Source organism: Vespula pensylvanica, chromosome 8, assembly GCF_014466175.1.
Source record: "Vespula pensylvanica isolate Volc-1 chromosome 8, ASM1446617v1, whole genome shotgun sequence".
Lineage (NCBI taxonomy): Eukaryota > Metazoa > Arthropoda > Insecta > Hymenoptera > Vespidae > Vespula > Vespula pensylvanica.
In genome coordinates, this window is record NC_057692.1 from 6,485,874 (window position 1) to 6,513,085 (window position 27,212).

Here is a 27,212-nt window from a genome sequence, read left to right on the forward strand (position 1 = left end):
GTTCGTGCTACGGTTCCCTTGATACTTGGCCTCTGGGTATAAGCGACTGGAAACTTACATTCCAATTCTCAACATTTTAATTAACTTCAATAACGAATGAAGCTCATCGATGAATCTACGCTAATGAAAAGTATAGTTTTCGATATAATTTTCCTTTCGAATATCCAAGTTCGAACAATTTCAATGAACTATTGTTGTGTATGTTTTGCAAATGTAGTTATACTTCTATAAAATCAAATCATTTATTCCGATATTTTCACCAAGTTATGCACAGTAGAAAAAGAAAAAGGAAGAACTATCGAAACGGTAAATTTATAATATTTGCGAACTTTCAAAAATTGTTTCATTCATAATATATGAACTTTCAAATATCTATAACGAATTCAAAATTTATTTTGTAGTTTAAAGAATTTTCATAGGGAAACTTACGAATGTAATTACCCCATTTTGTAAGAGTGCTACTATGTACATATGTAGTGAGACACCCACATGAGTACACTTAGATTCCTGTTAAGTTCTCGTGTTCCCTTTGACACGCACCGCGTGTAGTTGATAGTCTCGATCGGAACACTTTGATCATTCAAATTTACTCCCTAGACGAGAACTTCATTCGCGTCTCTGTCGTATGTTACTAAGAAAGACGTGTTAATTAATGTGACATGAGAGATAAGCGTGAATATCAATTGCTATTAACATGTACGATCATATATATTACATCAAAGAAAATTCTTAATTGCTTCACTATTGATTTCTGATATTTTATTAATACTTAATAATATTAATAATATTATCTAATAACGATGCACAATAAAATCAAAATTAACGAAAAAACTAGATATAAATTTCAATATCTATTCTATTCTCTGATGTATTTCGAGTAATTTTCAAAATTGGATATTTTTGAGAAGAAACATAAAAAACATGATTGAACTTGTTGGTATCGACCAATAAAGCAACGGTTACATGTTTAATAAAGTTAGATTGGAAACAGGGAGAGAGAGAGAGAGAGAGAGAGAGAGAGAGAGAGAGAGAGAGAGAGAGAGAGAGAGAGAGAGAAATAGAGAGAAATAGAGATAGGATCTCATCAATGATACGAGTTATACCATTAAGCCTCGCAAACTCAGGGACGTTTGATCAACAGGGACGTAACGGGAAGGGTTCGATCTTCGTATGGGCTTCTGGTAATGGTGGCAGAGACCACGATAACTGTAATTGCGACGGCTATACCAACAGCATATGGACTTTGTCCATCAGCAGTGCAACTGAGAACGGGTTGGTGCCTTGGTACAGCGAAGCTTGCTCTTCTACCTTGGCAACGACCTATAGTTCTGGTTCAACTGGTGAGAAACAAGTAGTCACCACTGATCTTCATCATCAATGTACAAGCAGTCATACTGGAACTTCGGCATCGGCACCTTTAGCAGCTGGGATATGTGCACTTGCGTTAGAAGCAAATAGGGATCTAACGTGGAGAGATATGCAGCATATCGTTGTTAGAACGGCTAAACCAGCCAATCTAAAAGCACCCGATTGGGTTACCAATGGAGTCGGTAGAAACGGTGAGCTTTATATTCTTATGATATCATTTTTATGACACGATTTTATTAGAATCTGAAAGATATTGCTCGTTTAAAAGATCTTCTTTCGTGGCGATTTACGCAATTTTAAATCTATGTGGTTACAAAATTGTAAAATATGAATACTTAACGTAGCTTAATGAATGACATAACATATGTGTCATAATTTATTTTTCTGTTAAATTTCATAGAAAAAAAAAAGAATTAGGATAATGCAATTCTTTTATTATTCTTACTTTAACATTCACTTAACAGATAGGGTAATATTTTTCTTCTGACAATTTCTATAAAAGTGTAATAAATCGTACAGTAAAAGTTTAATACGTTATGTAAATCTAATGCAAGTCTTTCATCTAATATCCTTTTTATAATATTTTATACGAGGAAAGGTATAGTATAATTTGCTGTCGTCATTGTTTTTTTATTATACTTCTCGTCTTCGTTATCGCCAATAATTTTTCTTTAATTAACGTTTTAAAATCGATTTTACAAACGTTTCATTTTACCAATAGTCGACATAATAACTTCTTGTTTCTTTGTTCTTGTTCTGACATGAGTTATTTTGTTGCAACGTCAAGCTCGTTAATTCGAAATACGAAAAATAAGAAACAAGGAAAGAAATGAGACTCGATCGCAGGACGAAAGGTTGAATTTAATGGAAAATTTTTCAATCTCAAGCTTCTATCTCGACATTCCATTCTGAAATACCAAGAATTCAGGAAGACGGCAGGCTTGAATCGCACATGCATCGGTACTCTCGAAAACCTATATACGAGTCCAGGTTACAATCTTTTTTCAGAAACGTCAGGAATTTTTTCGGTTATTCGTACTTCGATTCAAATAGCGAACAATTCAAGTCAAAAGCACGCGAGTTCTCTAGTTCCTCTGAAATTCATTTTTCGCTTTGCGATCTCTATCTTTCTTTCTTTCATTCTTTCTTTTACCCTTTGTAGCGAAATTTTACCAAGAGACACGCATGGTTGAGAAATATCCCGACGGAAAGATTTCATTTCATCGAACAATGTCGTTCGTTTATACATAAAAATAATAAAATCGTACATTAATATATACGTATATACAATATATTCTTTTATCGAAATTGTAAACATTTCAAAGAAAATGAAATTATTATTAAAATTGTTCTACCGTAAAATAATCCAATTAAGAATTTATTGATCAGTGAGTCACAGTTTCGGCTATGGATTGATGGATGCAACCGCAATGGTGCGTCTGGCTAGAAGATGGAGGACAGTTCCTGAACAACACAAATGTGAAGTATCCGCGCCACATTCGGGCAGGTAATTAAACGTTATTAAAATTCCTGTTTCAATTTCGATGAACGAAACGTAGAAACGTCAAGTAGGAAAGTAGGAAGAACGGAACAGATAATATCAAAATGAAGGAGAAATAAGAATTTCTTTTTTCTTTTTGTCTTTATATCAATGACGTAATAGTTTCATTTGAAAAATTATAAATATCATTTTCTTTCTGAACTTGATTCAACCTATTGCACGAAAAATATTATCAGCTACAATTTATTTCAGACACATTCTTACAACCTGGTAAGTTGAATAAGAAACGGATCTCTCTCCCTTTTTTTTTTCTTTTCTTTTCCTTTACGATCGTAGCGTGTCGACTTGTCTAAAGAAGAAATGGTCCGGGAAAGGAGCTTTCTGTAGATTAGACATCCGTTCGAGGAAAACTAGATCCTCTTGAAGCAAATGTTATCGTTGTGAAACAACCCCAAAGAAAATGTAGGAAACGTAGTATGTATAATACATCACTCTCACCGTCGTCAGATGTGGATTTCTATTCGCAGTTCTTGATGTTTCAAACAAAGAAAGGAATAAAGAGGATCGTCGTTTGTTCGCAGTAGATCGTGAAAATTTGTTGACTCCGAATGAAAATCAAAATATTCTTTAAGATTGAAAAAATGAAATAAGTAGAACCATATAAAAGTTATATTATATAATATAATTGTTCATTTTTTCAGAGCAATACCACCAAAGAGTCAATTGGTTCTCGACTTGCACGTGAAGGAATGTAGCGGAGTTAATTTTCTGGAACACGTACAGGCACGTATCCTTTTTAAATTCTCTTGAAATTTTTTCAGAATTCTTAAATTTCCGAAAATTCGAAAATTCTTGCAATTTTAAGGCTATCACATCGGTCAAACTGTAAATAATTCGTCAGCGAACGAGATTCTGTTTACCGACTTATCCAGCTTGATTGGAATTTAATTACTTTCTTTCTTAATCAACGCTATAACCAGCTCAAATCCTTTCCACTCTGTATCCTTCTTTTAATTCCTTCCGATTCGAGAATTAATCAATTTTTCGTTATATGTGATTAATGTTACGTCTACGATCTCTTTAATTTCTTTAGATCATTCGTTGATTTTAATATTCATATAAAATAACTTTAATTGTTATTCTTTGTAATAGCTTTCGGCAAAATATTATTAAATATTCTTATGAAATTCTTGACGTGCTTCGTCTGATCAAAGTACTGACGAAATACTAATTTCTTCATACTCGTTCACGAGTTTAGAAATATTTGTCGAATCAATTCAAAATGTTAATCGATATCAAGTAACTATTGAATACTTTCAAGATTCGGTTTATACGAAATCAAATACGTATACTCGTTTCATGAATTTCACTTTCTCTTTCTGAGAGTATTCTCGACGAAAACGTTCGGAAACGATTCTTAAAGCTTAAAGTGGCTTTTAGTATTGGCCACTCATTGTTGGCTTGTGAAAAGGGTCGTCGTTGTGCTAGTGAATGAGCAAGAGAGAGAGAGAGAGAGAGAGAGAGAGAGAGAGAGAGAGAGAGAGAAATGGAGCAAATTATGATACGATCGTCTGGACGCTCTTATCGTAGGCGAAGGTGTCGCTGATGGCTTCGAGAAGGGGGGATCTTCAGATACAACTAACCTCTCCTCAGGGCACGAAGAGCACTCTCCTAGCGAAAAGGCCGCACGACGTCTCCAAGGCTGGTTTCAATCAATGGCCATTTATGTCTGTTCACACGTGGGGCGAAAGGCCGCACGGTACGTGGAAACTCGAAATTCACAACGAGGGTCGATATTTCGGTAAGTTCTCACGTACGTTTTAACGTTTCTACCTTTTGTTCGCCCGACAAGATCCAGTAATTCGAGATCGACTTATATTTTTTCGATCGATTGGCTTCGAAAACTCACCCTGTTAAAAAATAATAAAAAAGAAAAAGAATCTTTCGAGATCGATATCTATGTTCGTTGACTAATACGAAGATAGATTTTGTAATAACGAATGCAAGCTTATAATTTGCATATAGCGAAAGATACTAACAAATACTAAATTATTGAAATGCAGTTTGTATATCTATAAGACGCGTCGCCGTTATAAAGATGATCCTTGTCGAAATTGACCATCTCTCCAAAATGAATTATGAATATAAATTATTAGCGAAACGCTGTCGATATCACTCCAGTCGATCGATCCGTTAGTGCATTCATCCCGAGTACACTTATTTTTATTTTCGCCGTTCTCGAACGAATCGACTCGCTGGAGCCATCCAAGCCGTGTTTTATGAACGTGGTAGATGTCGATATTCGTGTAGGGCCTTCTAGTTTCATAATTTTCCAAACGGATATACCGGAGCTTACGCGAAGTACCAACGAATCAATGATGAGATTCGTCCGTATGTTACATCGAAGTAATCCGAGAAAAAACGGCTGCAAAAGCAAGTAGAATAGAAGGCATAAATAATTCTATTTCCCGGGCATGTTTGTGTAGAAGTAACAAAAAAGGGAACTCCCTTCGATTTCCAAGTCACATCACGGACGATCCAGTTTGGATCGATCGGAGTACAAAAAGCAGGTCGTGTCAGATTCAGGGAAACGTTCGCGTCTCGAAAGTCTATCTGTGTCAAGATCACGTGGACTTCCTTATCGAGAAAACGCTGAGGTAGGTCGTAACTCGCATAGACGAGTGCTCGCATTATCGTATCTAAAGATAATTTCGTATTCAAACTCCGGCCTCGATGGCTGGCGCTTCCTCTTCGTTCTCGTTAAAGCATCAATGACGATGATACGCGGTCAAGAGGATGGTTTAGCGGCGAAGAAGCTAGGCTAACCTTGTACGAAGCTAAACTCCAAGTTAAGATCACTTGAAATCCTATTAAAGCTGATAGTTACGCATAGCTTGCGTTTAACGCTAACTTGCACTACTATTACAGCAGCACCTACCTCGATCCTTCACTTCGTCCCTAACATTCGGTTTAATTCTCTTCCTTCTCATTCTCCCATTCCTTTCTTACATCCACGCGCACCTTCTGCCAACGCGTATACATCGAAACGCTTGCACGGTATTGTATATCCAAGTGGCGCGCTACATATTCCAGACGTTTTAGAGATTCAGACGATTGCTCTTGAGCCGTCGAAACGCATCCTTACGTTAATCCAAATTCCTAACTCTCTGTAGATGCATATGCGTTCATGTTTGCGAATGTGGATCGAATTCGTAAACCGTAATATCGTGGGATTTCCAAGTTTCATCGATCGGTATGGCTCCAGCCTCGGATATCTATCGTTTGTTTTGATTCTTTCCATATTGACTGAATACTACCGATCTATAAATCAAAAATCCGACAGCTTTTGAATATTTATTGTAAACCACAAATATTCTCTGTGCCGTTCTCGTAATCGTTCTCTTGGCTTGTTTTCCCGCTGCTTTTATCGATGACGAATCCAGGCCGTGCAACGCTTCACGAGTGGGCGTTAATCTTCTATGGAACATCGACGTTACCTGATCGGACGGAATATGCCCTCTACAATCCTGCCAGTATGAATATGCCACGAAGACCGTTCGTTAAACCGCGCGAAACGACGTTGACTAAAACTCAGAATGCCTTGACGGCTTCTTCTAAGGGCAAACAGTCGCAGCACAAAGCCGAAAAGACAGGTAGCCTGAGTCCGCCGTACGTGGTCAATGCTCAACTTCAATCACAAAGGAAGAACAAGGTTCGGGGACAGCACAAGAACGGGAAATCCGCAAATCGACCAACTCCTAGACCAACGGCACAAACTTTGAGGGGATTGACATCTATCAAAGGTCCCGTGGTAGCGGGAGAAGTTCGATTGATTACCTCCAGACCAAGGGGAAGAAGTACACCCAGTCCCGTCACTACGACGACTATTCGAACCAGTCCATCTACCAAAATAAAAACGACAACGGTCTTGACCATTAGACAAAAAGTCATTGAACCGGTCACGATCTCATCGCCGCTTCAAAGAGGTTTGATCCTGATGGAGCCAGCTGCGAAAGCAGCCACCAATAAGGTCCCAGCGATCTTTCAACAATATCCCAAAATCCAGCAACTCTATCCTCTTTATCCTATTTATGCTGGCGCTCGTGGAGCTGGACCACAACACGCAACCAGAGCTAAGGGCCTAGACTTATTACAAGACGAACAATTCGATCCTAGGAATCTACAATTGGATAAGGGTACCCTTATTTGATTGATGCATCTGTGAGGATCGAATCGAGTTGTTCCATCGAACAATGACGTAACTCACCCCAAGGAAATTGCTTCAATTTGCGATCGTAATAATATCGACCTGGAAATTCCTCATATCGTATATACATTCTTAGAATCATATCGAAAATTTTTATCACATTTCTATTCGTACTTCTATTTGATCGTTATCGTCAATCGAGAATCGTGAAATCTCACGTGTAATATCAAATATCGATCGATTCCTACCCCGATTTCGTGAATATGCGAGATTTCCTATTCGGTAATTACATCGGACGATTGGTCAAGGATTGAAGAGTCTAATCGAGCGGCAATTATTCATTCATGGCGGAAACCAGGTCGTTATATTTTCCATTGCTATTGAAGCCATTCTGCCTTTATATTTTCAAGCGTCATTCGCGTTCGTGGATGCATCTCGGTGCGATCTCTTTTTTTCTATCTACTTCTTTCGTTGCACTTTGCATTTCAGTAGTGGTACAATGTGTGTAGAAAAAAGACAATAAAAAAGAGAAGGAGAAAAAGAGAGAATGCATAGTAGTATAAGCAAATATCCCGTGGTCATTCAATAGATACGGAGGGATTCAATCTAGTAGAACTTAAATTTTGCCCTTTTTTTTCATTTTCACTTATTGTTCGCCGTCTATTCATTGTAAAACTGCACTTGGCCGTAATTGCTGTAATAGCCATTGGCTTTGTTTTTACCTTGATATATTGTCTTACACCACCACCTTCTTCACCTTATTATATTATTATACCCTTCTTTATTTTGTCCATTTAAAGAGTCATTTTTTCTCTTTTTTATTTCATTCTTTTTATAGATTCCACTATCTTAGCTCAAATTACGAGAATGCATTGTTTTTCTTTTTTATTTTGTTTTGTCTTCTCTTATTATCATGCGACTCGCTTAATTATTCGTCGACGTTTTTCCACGGTAGACGCATAAATACCGATGTGCTTGTAAGAGTAATTAATGATTCGCTTGTTGATTGCATCTCCTGCATTACTGATGTTCTCGATAAATGTATGATTAATTTAGTGTTGTTTACGTGCATCGAACAAGAACCGTCGATGTGCGACCTCCCTCGCTTCATTTAGATCTCTGTGGTTTGTTCGATGATTTACCGATGACTCCTCGATGAACGATAATTCAACAATTTTTTTAACACACAAAATTCGCTGGTAGTATTCAATTGGTAAACCCAAGTAATGTATAAACCAAGAAAAAAAAATCAGGTTGCTTCGATCAAAATTAATTATGGTAGATAGTTATTCGCAGTACGTTATAGAAACCAGAATTTTTGCTAAAACTATAAATTACGTTACATGTAAAACATTCTTACTGCTTGTTGTGTATCTCGAATCCATCATCATATTTCCACTTTACCATTTTACTTTCTTTTAAAGTTAGTAAAATGCTCTTAAACAAAGTTTTCCGCGAAGAAAAGATTTGGAAGGTACCTATCAAAAGTATTACCTACTGCTTTTCCTCGTATGTTCACTTAGTTACGCCATTTCATTTCCCATCTCGATTCCACTTCCTTTTAGCACGTAACAGAAGGAACACACGGCTATGTTCTCGTTAACAACGAACAGGAACGTAGAGAAGGAAGAACTTAAGCGAAAGAAATAGGGTAAAAGAGAGAGAGAGAGAGAGAGAGAGAGAGAGAGAGAGAGAGAGAGAAATAAAAAGAAAGAGAGAGAGGAGTGGAAAGCAAGTCGTTTCATCGACGATTTGCACGACCCTCGGCACTTCGTAAAACAAATGCTCGCCCTCTTCATCCCCTTTCTTCGTCTCTTCGTTCATATCCCTACTCCAAGTCTTTTCCTTCTCCTTCCTAGCTCGTCTAAGAAGTCGTCCTGACAGTCGTTACTTTACAACCATCTTACACGACCGTAACAAGCGCGCTTTAATACTGACTTTACTGCTGCCTACAACCGGAAGTTTACAGTTTCTACTTCCCTCTTCTTCTTCTTCTTCTTCTTCTCCTTTTCTCTTTCTCTCTTTCTTTTTCTCTTTCTCTCTCCAATAAGAATAAATGGAAAGCTAACCAAGAGATAGTCGATTCTTCTTTTACTCTCACGCTTTTCTTTTTTTCTCTCTCTTTCTCTTCCTGTTTTTACCTTCGTCTTTTTCTTACTCCTGTACGACTTTCAGCGATGAAAGTATCTTACCGACGTCGTCGAGACTTTACTAATTTCGCAAGAGACAACATCGACTACATATTTTCTTTTTCTTCCACTTTTTCTTCCGTTCGTGTCATCCTGTCGTGTTGAAGTGCTTACGATCTTCTTATATCCTCTATAAAAGCTCGAAAACGTACGATATTGCGGAAAGACAGATGTATAATTCAAATGGTTTATGAAATTGTATATAGATAAAATGTATTTAACAAAAGAAAAAAAAAAGAATAAAAAAAATTCGGTTTTTATCTCTGTACAATTTTTACTCGCAACGTTTTGAAAATTCAAGAAGTAAAGTTTTAATAAATTCTTTGTAATAACCCTTGTTCGTCAAACGTCTCTTTTTCTTTTAATGCTTTAATACAACCATTTTATTCGGCTGTACTCGAAAACGTACAATTATATTACTTGAATAAATCATCGAAACATCCTGCTTGTCTTTCTTTGTGTTTATTTTGTCATCCAACTATCTTACTTTTAGTCAATTTAAACACTTTATAGTCTTCACGCCCAAAGTAGATTTAAGCTTATCTTAAATTCAGTGAAGAACTTTATGCTTATCTGTCGGAGACTTCTCCTCACGTATGACGCAAAACTGCGTTTATGAAGGGTACTTAAGTCTGTGTGTAAATGTGGCTATGTTTATATATATATCATAAAAGCACCTGTAGCTAATAGAATACAGTGGTTCTCAAGCTTTGAAAATATTGAACTGTTTTGTCATTCCTCTCTTTCATCAGTTCGAAAATTCGATGTATTTTTATTTTTTAGTTTGCGAACCACTTTCGTAGAAAATAACGTCATAATAATCCTTTCTTGATAATAATCCATTCTATGTTATTATCAAATTTAAACAGAAAATTTCGTACTACAAATAAATAAATAATCCAACAATTATAATACGGTAAGGTAATTATTTTAAATATTTTAGCTTGTTTATGTGCAGCATTATAAATACAACGTTGATTAATACGAATTTAATATTGGAAGAAATTAATACAGCGCTCGGTAAATTTAAATTAAATGGAATTTTATTTCCATCCTTAAAGGATCTTAATAATTTCGAAGTCTTATCGAATATTTTCTTTTCTTTTCTTTTCATTAAAGGAGGAAATGTTAATAAAGTTTTTCTAAAAGTTCTTCCATGTTTCTATTTTTTTTTATTTTTATGCATTTCAGGTAGATCTTGAATCATCAAGTTTTTAACCTGCTTGCGCATGCATTACGTCAACCACCTAAACTACTTTTCGATTGTATCATTAATGTACTTACGTTTCGAAGTAGTACTTTTATTGTTTTTGCAAAACTGCTCGTTTCTTCGCGAAAGAGATTTCGTCCGATTCAAATACATTTCAAAGATACCACTGTGAATTTCAAAGTATTTACTATTCATCCTTAATGATGTTCACAAAACTTCCTAATATAAACTTTTTCGAAGAAAACGAGCAGCAAGAGTATGCCAACAGTAGATTGCACTCGAAAATCGATTACGTTGTTTTAATCAAGGCATCAATCTGAATCGATTTACCTTAACGCGAGACAGAGTTTCAAATTTATCGGTCACGCTCGGGATCGAAAGCGGGATACAAATTGAATGAAAATATTTCAAACGGATGAGGCTAAAATCAATGGTGTCTTTGGGGACTCTTGTTACGCATATTATTTTACGCGATCGATCGTGAAATAGACAAAAAAAAAACAAAAAAGAAAAAGAGAGAAAAAACTAATGAAACGAAATAAAAATAAAATCGGAACAGGATAAAAGCCAAATAGAAAAAACGTAAACATTGATATCAAATCGTTCATCTCGCTCGAGATTTATCTAGTTAGTAAAGAAAAATATTTTATTAATATTATCCAGTAAGTGGAGATTGCTCTGTCTCGTACGATAAGGCATTATCGATTCACGGCATCGTGAAGTTTTTCATTGACACGATTTTACGCTGATTATAGATACCCTTGAGGAGTGGAAGCTGGTATTTTACGGTACCGAGACGTCCTTGGAATTCAACGAGGATTTAGACAAGGACAAACCAGGTTTGACGAATGTCCAGCCGGTGGAGATTCAAGACAATACGGCTACTGATGCAAGGCAGAACGTAGTAGACACAGAAGGTGATCCTTGGACTGGTAGCCAACAAGTAGAACGAGTCTCTCATCCTGAGGTACAAAGGCCAACAACGGAGAACCAGACAAATGGATGCGCCAATCTCGATGCCAGAAATGGCAGGTGCCTAGGTGGGTGCCTCATACTACTCCTTCTAGCCTACCTGCTCGTTGAGCCAACCTGCAGATCCTCGATCGTCGATCGCTCTCCCAAAGCCGTGAACTCGAGTCTCATTCTTAATTCGAACGTGACAGATTCCCTTCTTTCGGTCGACTCGATAACGACGAGAACAATGACGACGACGACGACGACTATGACGGAAAATAAAGGAGAATGCGTCGTAGATCCTTCGATAGGCGGCTCCTCGAGCATTCGCTCGTGTTCATGATGATTTTCCCTTGTGGCTTGATCCTATAAAAGAGAGAATGAGTGAACGTAAGTATGAGAATGAATGACTGGATCTGCTCAGAGAAAAAGAGAGAAAGAGAGAGGAAAAGAGAGTGAGAGAAAGAGAGAGAGAGAGAGAGAGAGAGAGAAAGAGAGAAGGAAAGAGTGCCTGAAAAACTCTCTTCTTCGTTGAGAAACTCCCAATCCTTTTCTTTTCTTCTCTTTTTTTTTCTTTTTTATTACGGATGATCACAAAAGACATCGTGAAGATACAAGACATCGAGCTTAAGAATCCCAAGGGTTCGTTCATACGAGTTCCCAAGCACGTATCATCCGTAAACGAGAATACACGTGCGATGAACAGCACGATATCGCGAACGATTTCGCCTAATCTCTTAACGTATGTCGTTTAGTATTAGGTTTAGCCAAATTCTGTGTCTTCGTCTCTATCATATAAGAAAGACAAAAGAGATGGGGGAGAGAACGGGGTAAAATATCGCGGTTAAACGGTGTATTAATGGTAACTTCTTATCTAAAATGTTTAACGTGATTTCAGCAATAATTTATAGAAGAGCTTGAATATAATGAGTTAATTCACTCGATCAATCGTTAGTATTTCGTTAATCGAATACTAATCAAGTTTCGTATATTTCATCGGCACTAAATTAATCGCTTAAACTTATATTCGTCTTGAAAGAAATATTTGATATAGAGATATCGAAAATTTTAATTAAATATATTCAATTTCGTTCGAATACTGATTTTCCCGCTTGTCATAAAAAAGAAATAATGCTCGTTAAATTCGAAGAGATTTAAAAGATTTTGTATTACTTGTTTATGTATTACGGAGACAAAAAAAAGAAAGAAAGAAAGAAAGAATGAATGAAAGAAAAAAAGGGAAAGCACGTGTCTGCACCTTCTATGGTTCGATTCAACGGAATAGAAAGAAAAGAAAGAAGAAAAGAAGAAATCAAAGCTAAGAGATTCGATTTTGGAGTGAACGTGCTTCCAACAAAAATCTTGTTCGATATGCCATATAGGTAAGAGAGAAAGAAAGGAGGAACATCGAGTTCGAAGGTATGTTATTGTGATCTGTCGGACACTTTCTTCCTTCGTACAATGAAACAAGTAAGAGAGCAAAAAAAAAAGAAAAAAAAAAAAAAAAATACGAGGTACGGCGAGAAAAGCTGCCATTTACGAGATCGCGATCGAGCGTTTTCACTTATGGTCAATAATACACGATCGATCGATCTATTTCCTATGTAATTCTTACTAATGCGATCTACGTACAATCCTATTTGAACGTTGCCTCGCGTATCTTCTGATACATACATATATATACCTATCTAAATACATACATACATACGTACATACATGCATTCGTCGATGCGTAAAACATTGCTGAATTTGTAATGGACTTGGAAGAATTCGAAGTAGGATCTTTTGGAACCACTTTGGATCTTTGCAAAGATTCAATGTGTTCCGTAAAAAAGACAGAGACAAAGGGAAAGGGAGACATATTTCTATCTCTCTTCCTCTTTCTTTTTCATCTGCTTTTAATTTTATATTCTGTTCTTTTCCTCTCTCTCTCTCTCTCTCTCTCTCTCTCTCTCTCTCTCTCTCTCTCTCTCTCTCTCTATTTTTTTACGTCTCTTTTTAAACCTCTTTATTGCTGTTTGTTGTCCTATATCTGCGTTCTCTCTCTCTCTCTCTCTCTCTCTTTCTTTCTCTTTCTCTCTCACATACACACTTTTTTTGTGTTTTATTTTATGTTTTTCACTTCGTGTATATTCCATCTTGGATCTTACATTTTCTCGTTTTCTCGTTTCTCTGTTTCGTGTTCGCGTTTCTTTTTCTATCTTATCCTTCCCTAGGGAAATATCCGCTGAGCCATCAGCACTGCCGAAACAATGAGCTATATACACTCTCTTTGTCTTTCTCTTTCTTTGCTTACCTTCAAACGCCTTTGAGAGAAAGAAATTTTCACGATTGAACTTACTCGAACGTCCCTATCGAATTACATGTTTTTTAACAACTTTTTGCAAAGCACAAATATGACCGTTCCTTTTCTGAGAACTCCGAGACGAAAGCTCGTAGGTTGTAGGTACATGACACATATTACGTACAGACGTGTACGTTTTTTTGTCGAAAAATAAAAAAGTTCATCCGAGAGACAGTTTGTGAGAAAGTTCGTTAAGTTTCGTTTCCAAACTAAACGACTGGTGGCCGCTGGATTTTGTAAAAATCTGGCAAGTCTAAAGGCAAAGAAAAATAAAAGAGAAAAAACAAACGTAGATCAGATTCGAAAAAAGACGAATTTTTCTGTTCAAAGAGAGAACAAAAATTGATCGTTTGCTCGACGTCAAACTCAACTTCATGGATATTGGCTAGAAATTTTCGTTGACTATTAAAACTCACATACGTTGATATTTAAAGATGTATAAACCCCTATGTAGAATCCTATCTCTCTGTTTATTCGTCTGAGTGTGTTTTTCCTGTTAGATCAAAGGACTAAAAGAGCTTCGGAAAATCGTTCCCGAAGAATCTATAAAAAAAAGAAAAATAGGAATGTTCGTGCTGGAATTGACTAGAAAGCTAGTACTTCTGATCTAAAATGAGAGTAAAAAAAAAAGAGTTTTCTCTTTTTCCAAATTCCCAAGGAAATCGATTGGATAATATCGATATTTCTATTATCATTCAAAGTTATTTTATTATTATACCAACATTTGGTAAAATTTACATCTATAATTGCTAGCAAAGCCTTCGAAAAATGATAACAATTAATTATATGAGACAAGGAAAGAGAACGTATTATTAATGAATTAATTAACTATTTAATTAATTTAAATTAATTAAAATAAATTGATTTATATTGCTCGTACCAAGTACAAATTTCATTTATTAGATTTCGATTAAATAACAATTTATAATTAATTAGTAAATTTTCATCATTCGATATCCCAACAAATACTTTAAAAGATGGTTGGATAAAAATACAGTACGTACATACTATAAGAAAGATCAAATGAATGTTAGAACGCATTCAGTTTGGGTAATACGTTTTTTCGTCCTTTCGTGTCCACCAGCAACGATAGCAAACAGCAGCAGCAGCAGCAGTAGCAGCCTTGCTACCGATTTCCTTTTTATTTTGTTGCGCTGCTTTACCCGGCTGGTGCTGCTGGCACCAGCAGCACCATGCTCAACTCACGTTGCTGTAGAACATCCAGGCAGCATGAAACGAATAATTCTCTCGGTTGGCGTTCGAGCGGACGAAACGAAACGGAAAATCGAGAGAAAAGAGTCGCGTTGCTGCTTCGCCTACGAAACGACCCAGTTTTCGATTCGTCGTTAACCGGCACGCTTGCTCGTTCTGGCCTTGCTCGAGCTAGACCAAATTAAACCTTCCAAATGTGTCTCTCTTTCTCTCTTTCTCTCTCTCTCTCTCTCTCTATATATATATATATATATATATATATATATATATATATATATATATATATAGCTACAATATTTTCCAAGAGCAAGCTCACTGATTTCCCCGTTTAACACGAAAAGTCGAACATTTCTCTCTGCCGTTTGCCTTGAATATTCTTTTCTTTCTTTTTCTTTCTTCTTTTCTCTTCTTGTCACTTTTTCTCGAATTTAGCGAATTTAACCGAAACACTCTTCTCCTATTTTCTTCCGTTTCTCTTTATCCTTATGACTATCTCTAGGTTGAAATGTTTCGAAAGAAAAAAATTAGTTCCACTGTGTAAGTGAGTCAAACATCGTTCTAGTGTTTTAAGATCAATGCGAAATCAAAACAGAGTGACTATGAAATAAAGCCCTTCATTGCTATGTCTATTTGAACAATTAGCTAACTCGGAGTTTCAACAGAGAATATAGTAGATGTCCCATTGGACATCTACTAATGGTTTTGTGTTTATTAAAATATAGCTAAATTTGCTTCTTCGGTCGAGTAAATTTTAGTAATTCAAACAACGTTCGAGGATTGTTCAAATCGTTTCGAGAAAATGTTATTAATTTTTCTACCATTATCCAATCGGAATATTGGTGAAGAAGATACTCTTATCGTATTGGTGAAAAATTGATAATTATTAAATCTTTTATTATTCGTCAGTGCCAACGGCTTGGAATGTATTTCACTCAAACGCTTAAAACTCTTCTAACCTTTGCAAACTCATTAGAAAGTGAAAGTTGTCGTTCGATCGATCGATCGAAAGTAGATACTCCATCGAGAAACATTCATCATTCTTGTTGTTACATTATATTTCATATCATAATCATAATCGAATGCTGGGCGCAAGAATGGCAATATGACGTGCGATAACGGCACCCGATGGTCATTTGGGATGGAATAATTTATCGCCGTTATCGATTAATCGTAGAGGCAATTTGTCGCATATCAGTTTAATTTGTAAGGGTACTATATCGCATAGGTTTACGACTCTCCGATGATCTTTCATTCTCTCCCTTTATTTGTCTTCCTTCCCTAATAAAACGACCCTAAATTTTCCTCTATTTAGCTTTATCGATTGGCTGATCATCGCAATCATTGAGAAATGTCATCGAATCGTCGTTTAATTGATTAATATTGAATTTATTAAATTAAGAATTTAACTGATGATAATTCTAACGTGTAAGATTCGTGATTTTTTTATTGATCGTCTTATTAATTTAGAAACATAGCATATAAATTATCTTTCTAATTTGGATTTCAAAGAGATAAGAAAAGAAAGAAGTAATATTCTTATAAGATGGCGATGTGCCGTTAATGTATCGCTCGAAGCGATGTTCCTAAATGTTCGTACTAATTTGAAATTCGAAAGGGAAAAAAGGGACTCGTAGAAATTTTTAAATGTTCGCCCTTTCGAAATGTAGCGCATTTAGTGCCCTTACATATCGTAATCAAGTCGAATTACGTCTTTCCCTATCTTCTTCGTCGTCGTTTTATAAAGTGAAAAAGAAAATAACGAAGGACTATATCTTCTTCGCTAGATCGACGATTACACATTTTTCATGTCGAATTTTAATTATTTATAGTGGTAACGAACCTCTATGGTTATCAATAAATCAAATACTAATTAGTGTGCCAAAATCGATAAATCACTGCTACTATTAAATAGTCATGTATTTTCTTAATTGTCGACCTCGAATCAAAGATTTAACGTTATAATATCGTACGAGCTCGATATTCGGATCTATTGTCAATACGATATATAAACAAAGGAATATCTATGGGTCGATTAAACGACGAAGATAGAGATAACGTACGATTTGATAATCCCGTAATTTAATTTTTAAATATGCTTCCTCGTGTGTCTGCAGGTAGACAAATTTCGTGATTAATGATTAATTATGAATTAAAGCGCGTAAGTTATAAGCCATAAGCTAACAATTAATACGTATCTATTGTGATTGATTGACGTACTTACGAAGATCGATTTTTTTCTTAGACCATTTTATTTTTTTTTTTTTCTTTTCTTCTCTTTTCTTTTTTTGTCATGATCGTACTTATCGCATATTCATGAACTTCCTAGTGATAAAAAGAACAATTAGTTCGTATAACACGATCGCTATTACCGTTAATTTTCTTTGGAATGTTAATAGGTCTCTCGGGTAGAGACGGCCAAAAGAACGATACGTACGGCGCATTTTAAAGTATGGCATACAGCATTCGTTTATACTTAAACATTAGGTAGTCTCCGTTTAAAACGAATTCGTTCTGTGGGTGATTCGCATTAATGCGAAGCGTTGCGAAAAAAAAAAGTTTTGAATTAACGGCTTAGAGCTTTTCCCATTATTTTTTCCTCGTTAATTTCACGATTGGACGATAATAGGATGAAATGAAAGTTTTCGCGGAAAAAAAGAAAAAAGAGAGAGAAAGAATACTTGGTTATGATTTGACCATTTTTCTCAATACTTTTTCGTTCCTCGGAAAAAAAAAAGATAAAAATAATTAAAAACGATTGTTATGGAAGAGAAAGATAGGAATGAAAGAGGTGAAATTCGATTTGATTCAAATAACGAAATTTTTCAACTAATGTGTTAATTTCCTCCTTCGTATTCAACATTTTCTGTAGCAATTTCGTATATTTTAGAACAAACTATCCCAAACTTTCTTCGAAACGTCAAATAATTAAACACATAGATGAAGTTTGTAGAATCTCCATTTTCTTCGTTCTCACGATTTACGGATATGTCCGTTTGGTTTTATTAAACGGAGACTATCGTAAAATACATCGGATCGCTATTTCGTTAATTTAACTTTAGCCTATCCCTACTTCGCCATACATCTTCGACTTGAAACTTCTTTCCTCTTTTTACGCGTGTTCTTCCTGTCTCCATTTCTTTAAAGAGGCACGCGAACGTATAGCGAGCATTAGTTAAGAGAGTACGCTTCCGTATTTAATAGATAATTTTTTACGTGTAACTGTCATATTTGTTGAATATTATGTGATATGTATTTATATATAAATATATACATATAGGTATGCCTATAATAATATAATATCATAGTTTAAAACGATCGAAGATATCGGTGTAACAAAATGCCGATTCGGCCATCGTCGACGATAACGATAATAATTTAATGCTAACGACAAGCTACATCTGATTACGCAACAATGTGATCAAATGTTTAGCTTTTAACTTCTTTACGGACACAAGTTATGCATTGCGGAATGCTCTATCGAACGGATTACTAGGACAATTGAAAAGGCGTATATAATGCGTGGTAAAAACTCGGATATATAATATACATATACATATTATTTCCATTGGATACAACGATAAATGAAAAACGTAAGAGAGAAAAAAGCAAGACATAATTTCGACAAACAATTTACTATTATTTAATTAAACAATATACTATATAGTATACAATACGACAATTCCGTACTTAAACCAAACTATAAAGAAAATTTCTATATATCTAATTTCATTTTAAAGATCAAAGTTATAAAAAATTTATTACAATTCTCGGACGATACTCATCTTTTTATTTTTATTTTTTTTCTTTCTTTGTTGTTATTCTTATTTTTATTGTTTTGTTTTGTTTTAAATAGAACGCCCAGTTTTTTTTCCGGCACACGCATTATATATATCCTCGCGTACACATATGATGTATATATGTATGTATATATATATACACACATATATACACGTATATATATATATTATATATATACATATATATATATATCAAACGCACATGCATATAATGTATTATAAATGTACATAAAAAAATAACCATAGACGAATTTATCGGAACGTCTCGTGCATCGCAACGGGAAAAGAGAGAAAAAAAAGAAAAGAATTTTCATACGACGGTGGAACGAATTGATAGCTACGCTCCTTTAGAAATGATCAAAGTGTTTCGTTGAAAATGAAACTTCGATGACTTTATGGCTGCACATTTGTACTGATTTTGTGTCTTTGATCGAAAAACAATAAAGTGGTATTTTATTCGAAATTTTCGAAAGAGGCGCATCGATGTTTAGAAAACTCAAATGATAGAATGAACGTCGAATTGACGATTGTGTAATTACATTTCGTACGATATTTAAGCATAAGCTAACGTTTTCTAAAAATACCTCATTACCTTTTTTCATAATGAGAGAACGCGACTCGAGATAAAGGTAAAGTGAAAAAAAGAAAGCAAAAAAGAAACAAAAAAGAGAAATGAATAACCGATGTTACGGCTAAACGTTTCTTCTTTATGATACTTCGACGCTGATTTGACACTGCAAAGTCGACTGCTACAACGTTTTTTTATAAAAGCGTGAATTAATAATCGTAGCAGGATAGAATAGGAAAAGAAAAAAAATTAACATTGAAAAATCCGAAATTTCTTTAAGAGATTATAAGGATTGATAAAACTATTTTATTGAATTCGAAGAATGTCAGTCAATTAAATGAATCAGCGTGGAGGCATGCCAGCTTTTGAATAAAAAACTTAACAAAAAAAGAAAAAAACGAAAGGAAAAAAAGAAAAAAAAAAATTAATAATAATGGTACGGGCGTGTGGCTGTTAAGTGGTACAATGAACGTTGAATGTGTTTTAATTCGTTCAGGTGTGACGTATCTTCCAAAATGTACAATACTTGTGACGTCACGGCGGGACAGACGGATTTCCAGAAAACTTCTTAAATACTATAGCTAGTTTTGAAAACATGCGTTTAATTCAATGAATTTTTCTTTTCTTTTTTTTCAATTTATTATTAAAATTGTTCTCTTGATCTTTTGAAATTTACAAAATGCATCGTCGAACGAGAAATTCTTTCTTTGTTGTGGTTCTATTTAAATATAGCAGATGATATCTATTTAATATCCCTTATATCAATCGATATCGCGTTAAATCATTTATGAGAGATGAAATCAAAATCAAAATCAATATCGATGGTCTTCCGACATTGTTCCTCCGTGTACGGTCCGCCATATTGTTAATGTATCTATTGTAAATCTTTGTATGTATTGTAAAATGTATCTTTGCTTGGAGAGGCGACATATCTTAAGTTATAGTGTTCTTCAAAACATGAAAGAAATAAAGAAAGGACGTGCGATCGTTCCTCACGACACGCTCGCGTTAATGTTCTTCTAACGGTCATGGTTTTTTTTTTCTTTTCTTCTTCTATTTCTTTTCTTTTCTTTTTTTTTTTCTTAATGAAAAGCAGCGAGTTTTGAACATCTCATAAAGATAGTCTAGTATAGACAAAAATTTTCAAATAAAAAAGTAAAGAAGACCGGAAAGGGGGATCGGGCGCGGGCAGGTCGCGAGGATTTGCCACATACATTTATGTACACATATACATAATAATATATTGTATAAGTAATTGCAATTATTATGGAATCATTATATGCGATATTGAAATTTGTATATCATGGAAGAATTAAAAAAGGGAGAATATCCTGAATACGAAAGTAAATCGAAATTCTTAATTCTAATTAGAAAGAAAAGAAGAAAAATGGAGAAAGAAGGAAAGAGAACAAGAAAGAAAAACGTATAACTGTCCCCTGGTAAACGCATATTTTACTAGTACGAAATTGAACCTCAATCAAAACGTCCTTTTCCGAGTTTTTCATTCGGGAGAAAAGTTTTTAGCGACCGATCGCAAATAGCGAGAGGATTAACTTTCCTACGAACGTGAGATCAACGAACCATTTATTTTAAAATCGTATAAAACAGTTATTTTTTTCTTTTTATCCAGTCGTTAACTCGAGTGCATATAAATTGAAAAAAATATTTTCGTCGTTACCATATAACATTTTCGTTGAACTCACAAACGAAAGTATACGCTGAAAAAGGTACTTATTTTATTATATCGCAAAACGATAAAAGGATGATCGCGTAGCGTGGTAATAAATGAAAATCAATGAGAACCATCATAAAAGAGAGAAAATCATGAAAGATATTAAAAATTAACTTTTATTTGTTTTCCAAGTTTTCTATGCAAAAAGAAATAATTCAACGAATTTTAATGCAAACTCTACGAACTTGCGTGGATACGCGGAAAGACCGTGCTCGGCTTAACGCGGAATTTTTTAATTTACCTCCCTTATATACCTTATATTTTTTATCGTCGTCCGTATTAACCGTATTTCAATTGACTTGCTTCTTGTTTCCTCTTTTTTTTTTTTTTTATTATTTTCTTTTTCTTCTTTTCAGTAAATTCGAAACTCAAAGAAATTCTATCTATTAATAATTTAATTTGTGAAAATAAAAAAGAAGAAAGAAAAAAGGAACTCTGAAATCTTCTTTCCTTTTTATGCCTCTTTGCTCTTACGATCGCTTAGCAAAATAATGCTTGTGAATCGCATTTTTATTTGAAACTAGCATAAACCGTGCATCGATATTTATTTTAATACGCACTTCTATGAATGCACGCGCTCTATATTCTAATTATAACTAACTATAATAAATTTTCGACAATTCCTTTTTCAGCGCCCTCTTTTTAAAGAACCAAGCTCATTACAAGATCTTATAATTTTAACGATGGAAAGGAAAAAATCAATTAACGTGTAAATTAAGATCTTTTATAAATCTCGTGCGATAATAACAATGAATAATTCTTAGTTTGACTTTTAGAAAATCGCGTATTCATTTTTTGAAGGAAATAAATCAAAAATACCGCGTAAAAATAGTTTCCCAACGTGCAGGTAGAACGAGAATGTTATAATTTTAATTTTTCATACACGAGCTCGTTACACAGCACAGCTACATATATAGATCGTATATACGTTTTAAAAGTTCCCTTTTAAATATCACATGCACGACGATGAACGAGACATTTTAGAAATCCCAAGTCAACAACGTTCTGAGTAATTTACAGGAAGCAAAAAAAAGAAAAAAGAAAAGATAAAATAAAATGCTTGGAAAGCCGAAATGAAAGTTAATCGTTCGACAGGAACAAAAAAAATCCCTTGTCGTCCATGTGAAGGAAATCGTGTGTCATCCATCTTCTGCAAGATGGAAGAAAGAGTCTCGTGTAATCCAAAAGAGGAAGGAAATAGGTAGATTATTTTGTCGACGTGTCAACCGTCGCTTTTATCCTCCTACCCTCACCCACTACTTCATAGCAGGTTCACGAAACGTATTTAGGTACTCGTTGGGCTCTTCCTGGGCGGAAGTTGCGGCGCGGATTTTCTCAACTCAGCCACCACCATCACCAACACCACCACCATTACAACCAATACCACTACTACCATCACCACCACTACCACTACCACCACTATCACCATCACTGCTATCACCACTATCACCCAATACCAATCACATCCACATCCAGTATCAAAAATAGACCTATCCTTCTGATCGCTTCACCAGCACGGTGAGTCTTATTTCTCTACTCTATATAATTCCGATATTAAATTCTGTAACCGTATACAGAGTCGGATTAAGGATCGTCACTTCGAGCTCCAAACTATCCTCCCGTTATTTGTAAGAACCTTCGATTAAAGGATTAAAAAGGTCGAACGTTTCAATTCAACTTTCTCTACAAATTAAACAAGAAAAGTTTGTTCGCCTTCGACGAATACACGCATACACATACATACACACATGCATACACACATATGTACTTATAAATATCTATTGTTTTTTAACTAAGATACAAAATTGCAGAATCTCCTTTATCTCTCGCTTTGCCCTTAATTCGACTCTGATAGCTTGCTTATTTTATTACTATTATTATTACTATTATTACTATTATTATTATTATTATTATTATTATTATTATTATTATTATTATTATTATTATTATTACTGTTGTTGTTGTTATTGTTATTATTATTATCGCTAAGTGCTTGCACGTGTTCTGTTTAACTTGTCCCTTCGATTCGCTTGCTTTGTCTGGCCGGTATGTTTATTTATTGCCTTGGAAAAAAAATATTAAGATATGTGCTAAGGAATTCGTATTGGGATCTTTCGCTCTCGTAGATAAGTTTAAAAATTGTTATGCCTGCCGACGAAAATCGGGTGGGAAAGGTGTAAGTATCATACATATTTATGATTAACGACCAGCAAGCTAGAAATTTATACTCGAATAACCAACTTGTATTTTTTTCTATTTAATCTTCTAAAAAAAGAAAAAAAAAAAAAAGAAAATGGTTCTTAGATCAACGAAGTTTGAAACATTTCTTTCAACGAACTCAACGAAGTTTCAAACATTCCTTATTAAGTAAAGTTTTTGGTAAAGAATTTCAGATGGTAGGCTCGCCGAATAGCATGAAGCTTCATTCGACTTGGATGAAATTTTAAATCTTCTTGAAAAGAAAAAAAAAAAGAAAAAATAAAAATAAAGAAAAAAGTAAAGAAATAAATAAAATTTATTCAATTTAAAACTTAACTTTTAAACTTATTCAATGCGCACGAACTATAATATTACAGTTAAATTTTGTCTAAAACGATTTATATAGCAACATTTGTACGCGTCCGTATAATGAATATCTCCATTGAAATCTATTTTTATATAAGATCCAATAATAGACATAATTTAATAAATCGAAGAGGATATTCATTACGTTCGATCTCAACTTTACTTGTTCAACATATATGCTCGATTTAATTAAGCGAACTATAATTACATTCTAAACAATGTGTATATAATATATATGTGTATGTGTGCGTATCATTATTGTTCGAATGCAAACGGAATGTATCTAGATATTATGTGCTTGCGTGTATTGTATTTATGTATGCCATGTAGAACATTTTCAATCGCTATGAATTGTACATCGGTATTACGAACATGCCGAGATGTTTACTTCCAGCGAAAGGAAAGTGTGCCGATTCTTCGATGAAAGGTATTCCTTTCTGATTGGGACATAATCGGTCACGAAAAATGAGAAATCACTTATCGCATTACAACAGTAATATCGACGAACAACGTAATGACGAAATGAGGATAATGAAGATTAACGAGACACAGGCCTACTTTCCTCTCGCTATTCTACGTAGATGTAAAAGAAGACAAAAATAAACAATGTAAGCCTGTCTTTTGTATAGAGATGCCTGCAAAACGCTTTACGTATTTATCGTGGATATTTTTTGCATGTTTCTACAATTTATTGGAAAAGCCTTGCTTAGAGCCATCTCTCTCATACGTAGTGGAAGGTGTATTGACGAATATCCTACAAGTTATTTGATGATAATCTCTCTCTGTTTTTTTCCTTTTCTTTTCTTTTTTTTTTTTTGATTTCCTTAAAAACGAGTACGCACTAGTATCAGAAAGTAGTTATTCTAGAATCTTTATAGAATCACAATGGAGAACAGCATGGAAAACGAAGGTGTGTCATTTTTCAGAGTGCAAGTCCAATTGGTACCAGTATGAGGATAAATGCTGGCAAGAATGTCCGATCGGAAGCTACGCCATTACAGAGGAATCTACCACCAGAAAGGTATGTGGGAGGTGTCACTATTCCTGTCTGACTTGTTCCGGAGCAACCGATGGTGAATGCACGACCTGTCACTCTGATTCCAACCTCTTGACAAATTTCGGCGAGACCCAATGCGTTCTTCAGAATCTGGCCTGGCGATTCGAGTCGACAATGTGGTTCTATTGGTTAACCATTTTCTTTTCGATCAACGCGTTGATCGTTGTCCTGGCGATGATCTACGTTGGTGTTAACTGGTACATCAGGAGAAGTAATTCTTCGACGTACGATTACAGTAAGGTCGCTTATTCGAGCAACGGTGATGCCCGGAAGGTTCGACTCGATGATTGCATTTCTGATAGCGAGTAAAACGCAACCGCGAGAGATGCAAATTTCATTTTCCCTAGAACCCCATGGAAGTCTCCTCTCCAATGGGGATACAGTCGACCGTTTTAATGGAAATGAAGAGAACGGAGGAGGAGGAGGAGAAGGAATTAGAGAATATCTGCTAGATACTTCCATGAATGTTGGACCTTCGTCTGCTAACAAGAACAGCGAGAATAACATAATGCATTTATTCTCTGACTGACATGATTGTAAAACATTCCAACTTATCGAATTACAGTGATAGTCCTTGTCGCAATATAATGTTGATCTCTGACAAAAGACTTTTGGTAGTACAGTGATCGTTTAATCTATTATATATGTACGTACATATATATATATATATATATATATATATATATATATATGTTTGTGTATATAAGTGGGAATGCAGAGGCTCGTTTTTTCATTTTTTTTCTTTCTGCGATCAATAAATACAGTATTTTATTTCTTTACCTATACAGATGGAATACTATTAAACGTATTAAAAGATCATCCAAAAATATTCAAAGACTCTTTTTTAACAGGATTAATCGTATTACCTTGACTATGGTCAAATGGACCAATGAAATAACATGTTTACTATTGTAATCGATTATAACAAGTTCGATATATTACATAATCCTTAAATAAGACTTTGACTGCACAAGAACAAAACTAACAGAATGTAAGCTAAAATTGGACAGTATGACATTTATATATGTGTGTATATATATGTGTGTGTAATATATATATATATATATATATATATATATATATCAATAATGTACGAAATATTGTAAATATATTGCTAAGAAAAACACAGTTTTTCGAGTGCTTTATCTAAGTAATGCGATATATCATGTTACTGTTAAATAATTTCACACTTATACACTTGTAATAATATAACTATATTATTGTTCATTGTTACCACAAATGTACATGTTCCACGCTATAAGAAGCATCGCGGTGTTGATTGTTTTTGTTAAATGTGATAAAATATAAAACACGAATGAAAATATTTCGATTACTCGTACATTTACGTTTCATCCTATTCCAATCATTCTCCAAATCCTTCTTCATAATTCATTCGTAATTAAATTCGTAATTTCAACGAGAATATTTTTACCGGTTTAATTTAATCAAATATACAAATAAATAATATAGTTTTTATTCTACTTTGCAGTTTGACACGGATCATGGTGGACCATTGGATTTGCTCTACAAAAATTTTATATTATATATATAATGTATATAAATTGTTATATCGATATGGGTAAATAGTAATCCTTCATACGGGAAATACGATAGTACAAATATGAGTTAACTATTAATGGTAATATGGTAAAAAAAGGATAGTATGTATATGCAATATATAAAAAAAAAAACAAAAAAAAAAAGAACAGGAATAAAACATTTTAATTCCAAATGTAATAATACAATGAGAGAAACTTCTTTTTTTTTCTTCTTATCGACGTTATACATTTCTCGATAAATCTCGATTAATTTTAAGATCAAATTTCTCAAAAAACAATGCATCTTTCTCTCAAACTACTTTGATTTTTTTCCGAAGCAAGAACTTTATCCAATATCACCTTTGACTTCACCGGACTATAAATAATCGGTCAATTCACGCGAACGAATCGTTTAGTAAAAGCCAATTCTGTCAAAGTCAGCGGATGACCTAGTTTGATGTTCAAATAATTGATTCGATGATCCAGAAGAAACGTGCTAATTGTGTAATCAAGCATCTTCGTAACGATCTCGCACTTGTAACGTGACGCCCTCGAGGTTTGATAATTAACAAGCCATTCCTGCGTGATATCGCACAACGATCGCAACAGCGAAATTAATTGGCAGTGAGAAATGCAGTACTTAATTAATGGACTATACACTTTACATAGGATAATAATTAATATGACCTTTGTCTTTTCCTTTGTCTCTCTCTCTCTCTCTCTCTCTCTCTCTCTCTCTCTCTCTCTCTCTCTCTCTCTCTCTCTCTCTCTCTCTCTTTCTCTTTATATACCTTCTGTTTTTTTAAACCACTACCGTATATGCTAAATATAACAAATGTTTGTATGGTTCGTACATCTTTTTAATTAATTAATTTAATAATATATTAATATCCTAAGATATCGAAAATTCTATTTAAATCAAAATATAATATTATATCAAACAGACGTCTTTAAATTATAGAGAGAACAT

At 34.5% G+C, this 27,212-nt stretch overlaps 1 protein-coding gene and 1 long non-coding RNA gene across 5 annotated transcripts in view; one reads left to right on the top strand and one right to left on the bottom strand.

Annotated features, from left to right (window-relative positions):
* The window catches only part of LOC122631337 (furin-like protease 1, isoforms 1/1-X/2), a 163,999-nt gene extending 137,555 nt beyond the window's left edge, over positions 1-26,444 (top strand). For 2 of the 3 annotated variants that reach the window (XM_043816924.1, XM_043816925.1), the window contains 7 exons: positions 1,142-1,559; positions 2,758-2,875; positions 3,571-3,652; positions 4,460-4,670; positions 6,313-7,065; positions 11,231-11,515; positions 24,574-26,028. In XM_043816924.1, coding sequence (XP_043672859.1) covers positions 1,142-1,559; positions 2,758-2,875; positions 3,571-3,652; positions 4,460-4,670; positions 6,313-7,065; positions 11,231-11,515; positions 24,574-25,013 — 2,307 coding nt within the window. In that variant the 3' untranslated portion in view covers positions 25,014-26,028. Of the gene's footprint in view, positions 1-1,141; positions 1,560-2,757; positions 2,876-3,570; positions 3,653-4,459; positions 4,671-6,312; positions 7,066-11,230; positions 11,516-24,573; positions 26,029-26,193 lie in introns of those variants that run through there. The other variant, XM_043816926.1, reaches the window with a different exon arrangement.
* The window catches only part of LOC122631344, a 58,257-nt gene continuing 41,485 nt past the window's right edge, over positions 10,441-27,212 (bottom strand). The window contains exon 3 of one of the 2 annotated variants that reach the window (XR_006327686.1): positions 10,441-11,795. This is a non-coding gene — a long non-coding RNA (uncharacterized LOC122631344). Of the gene's footprint in view, positions 11,796-13,354; positions 14,317-27,212 lie in introns of those variants that run through there. The other variant, XR_006327688.1, reaches the window with a different exon arrangement.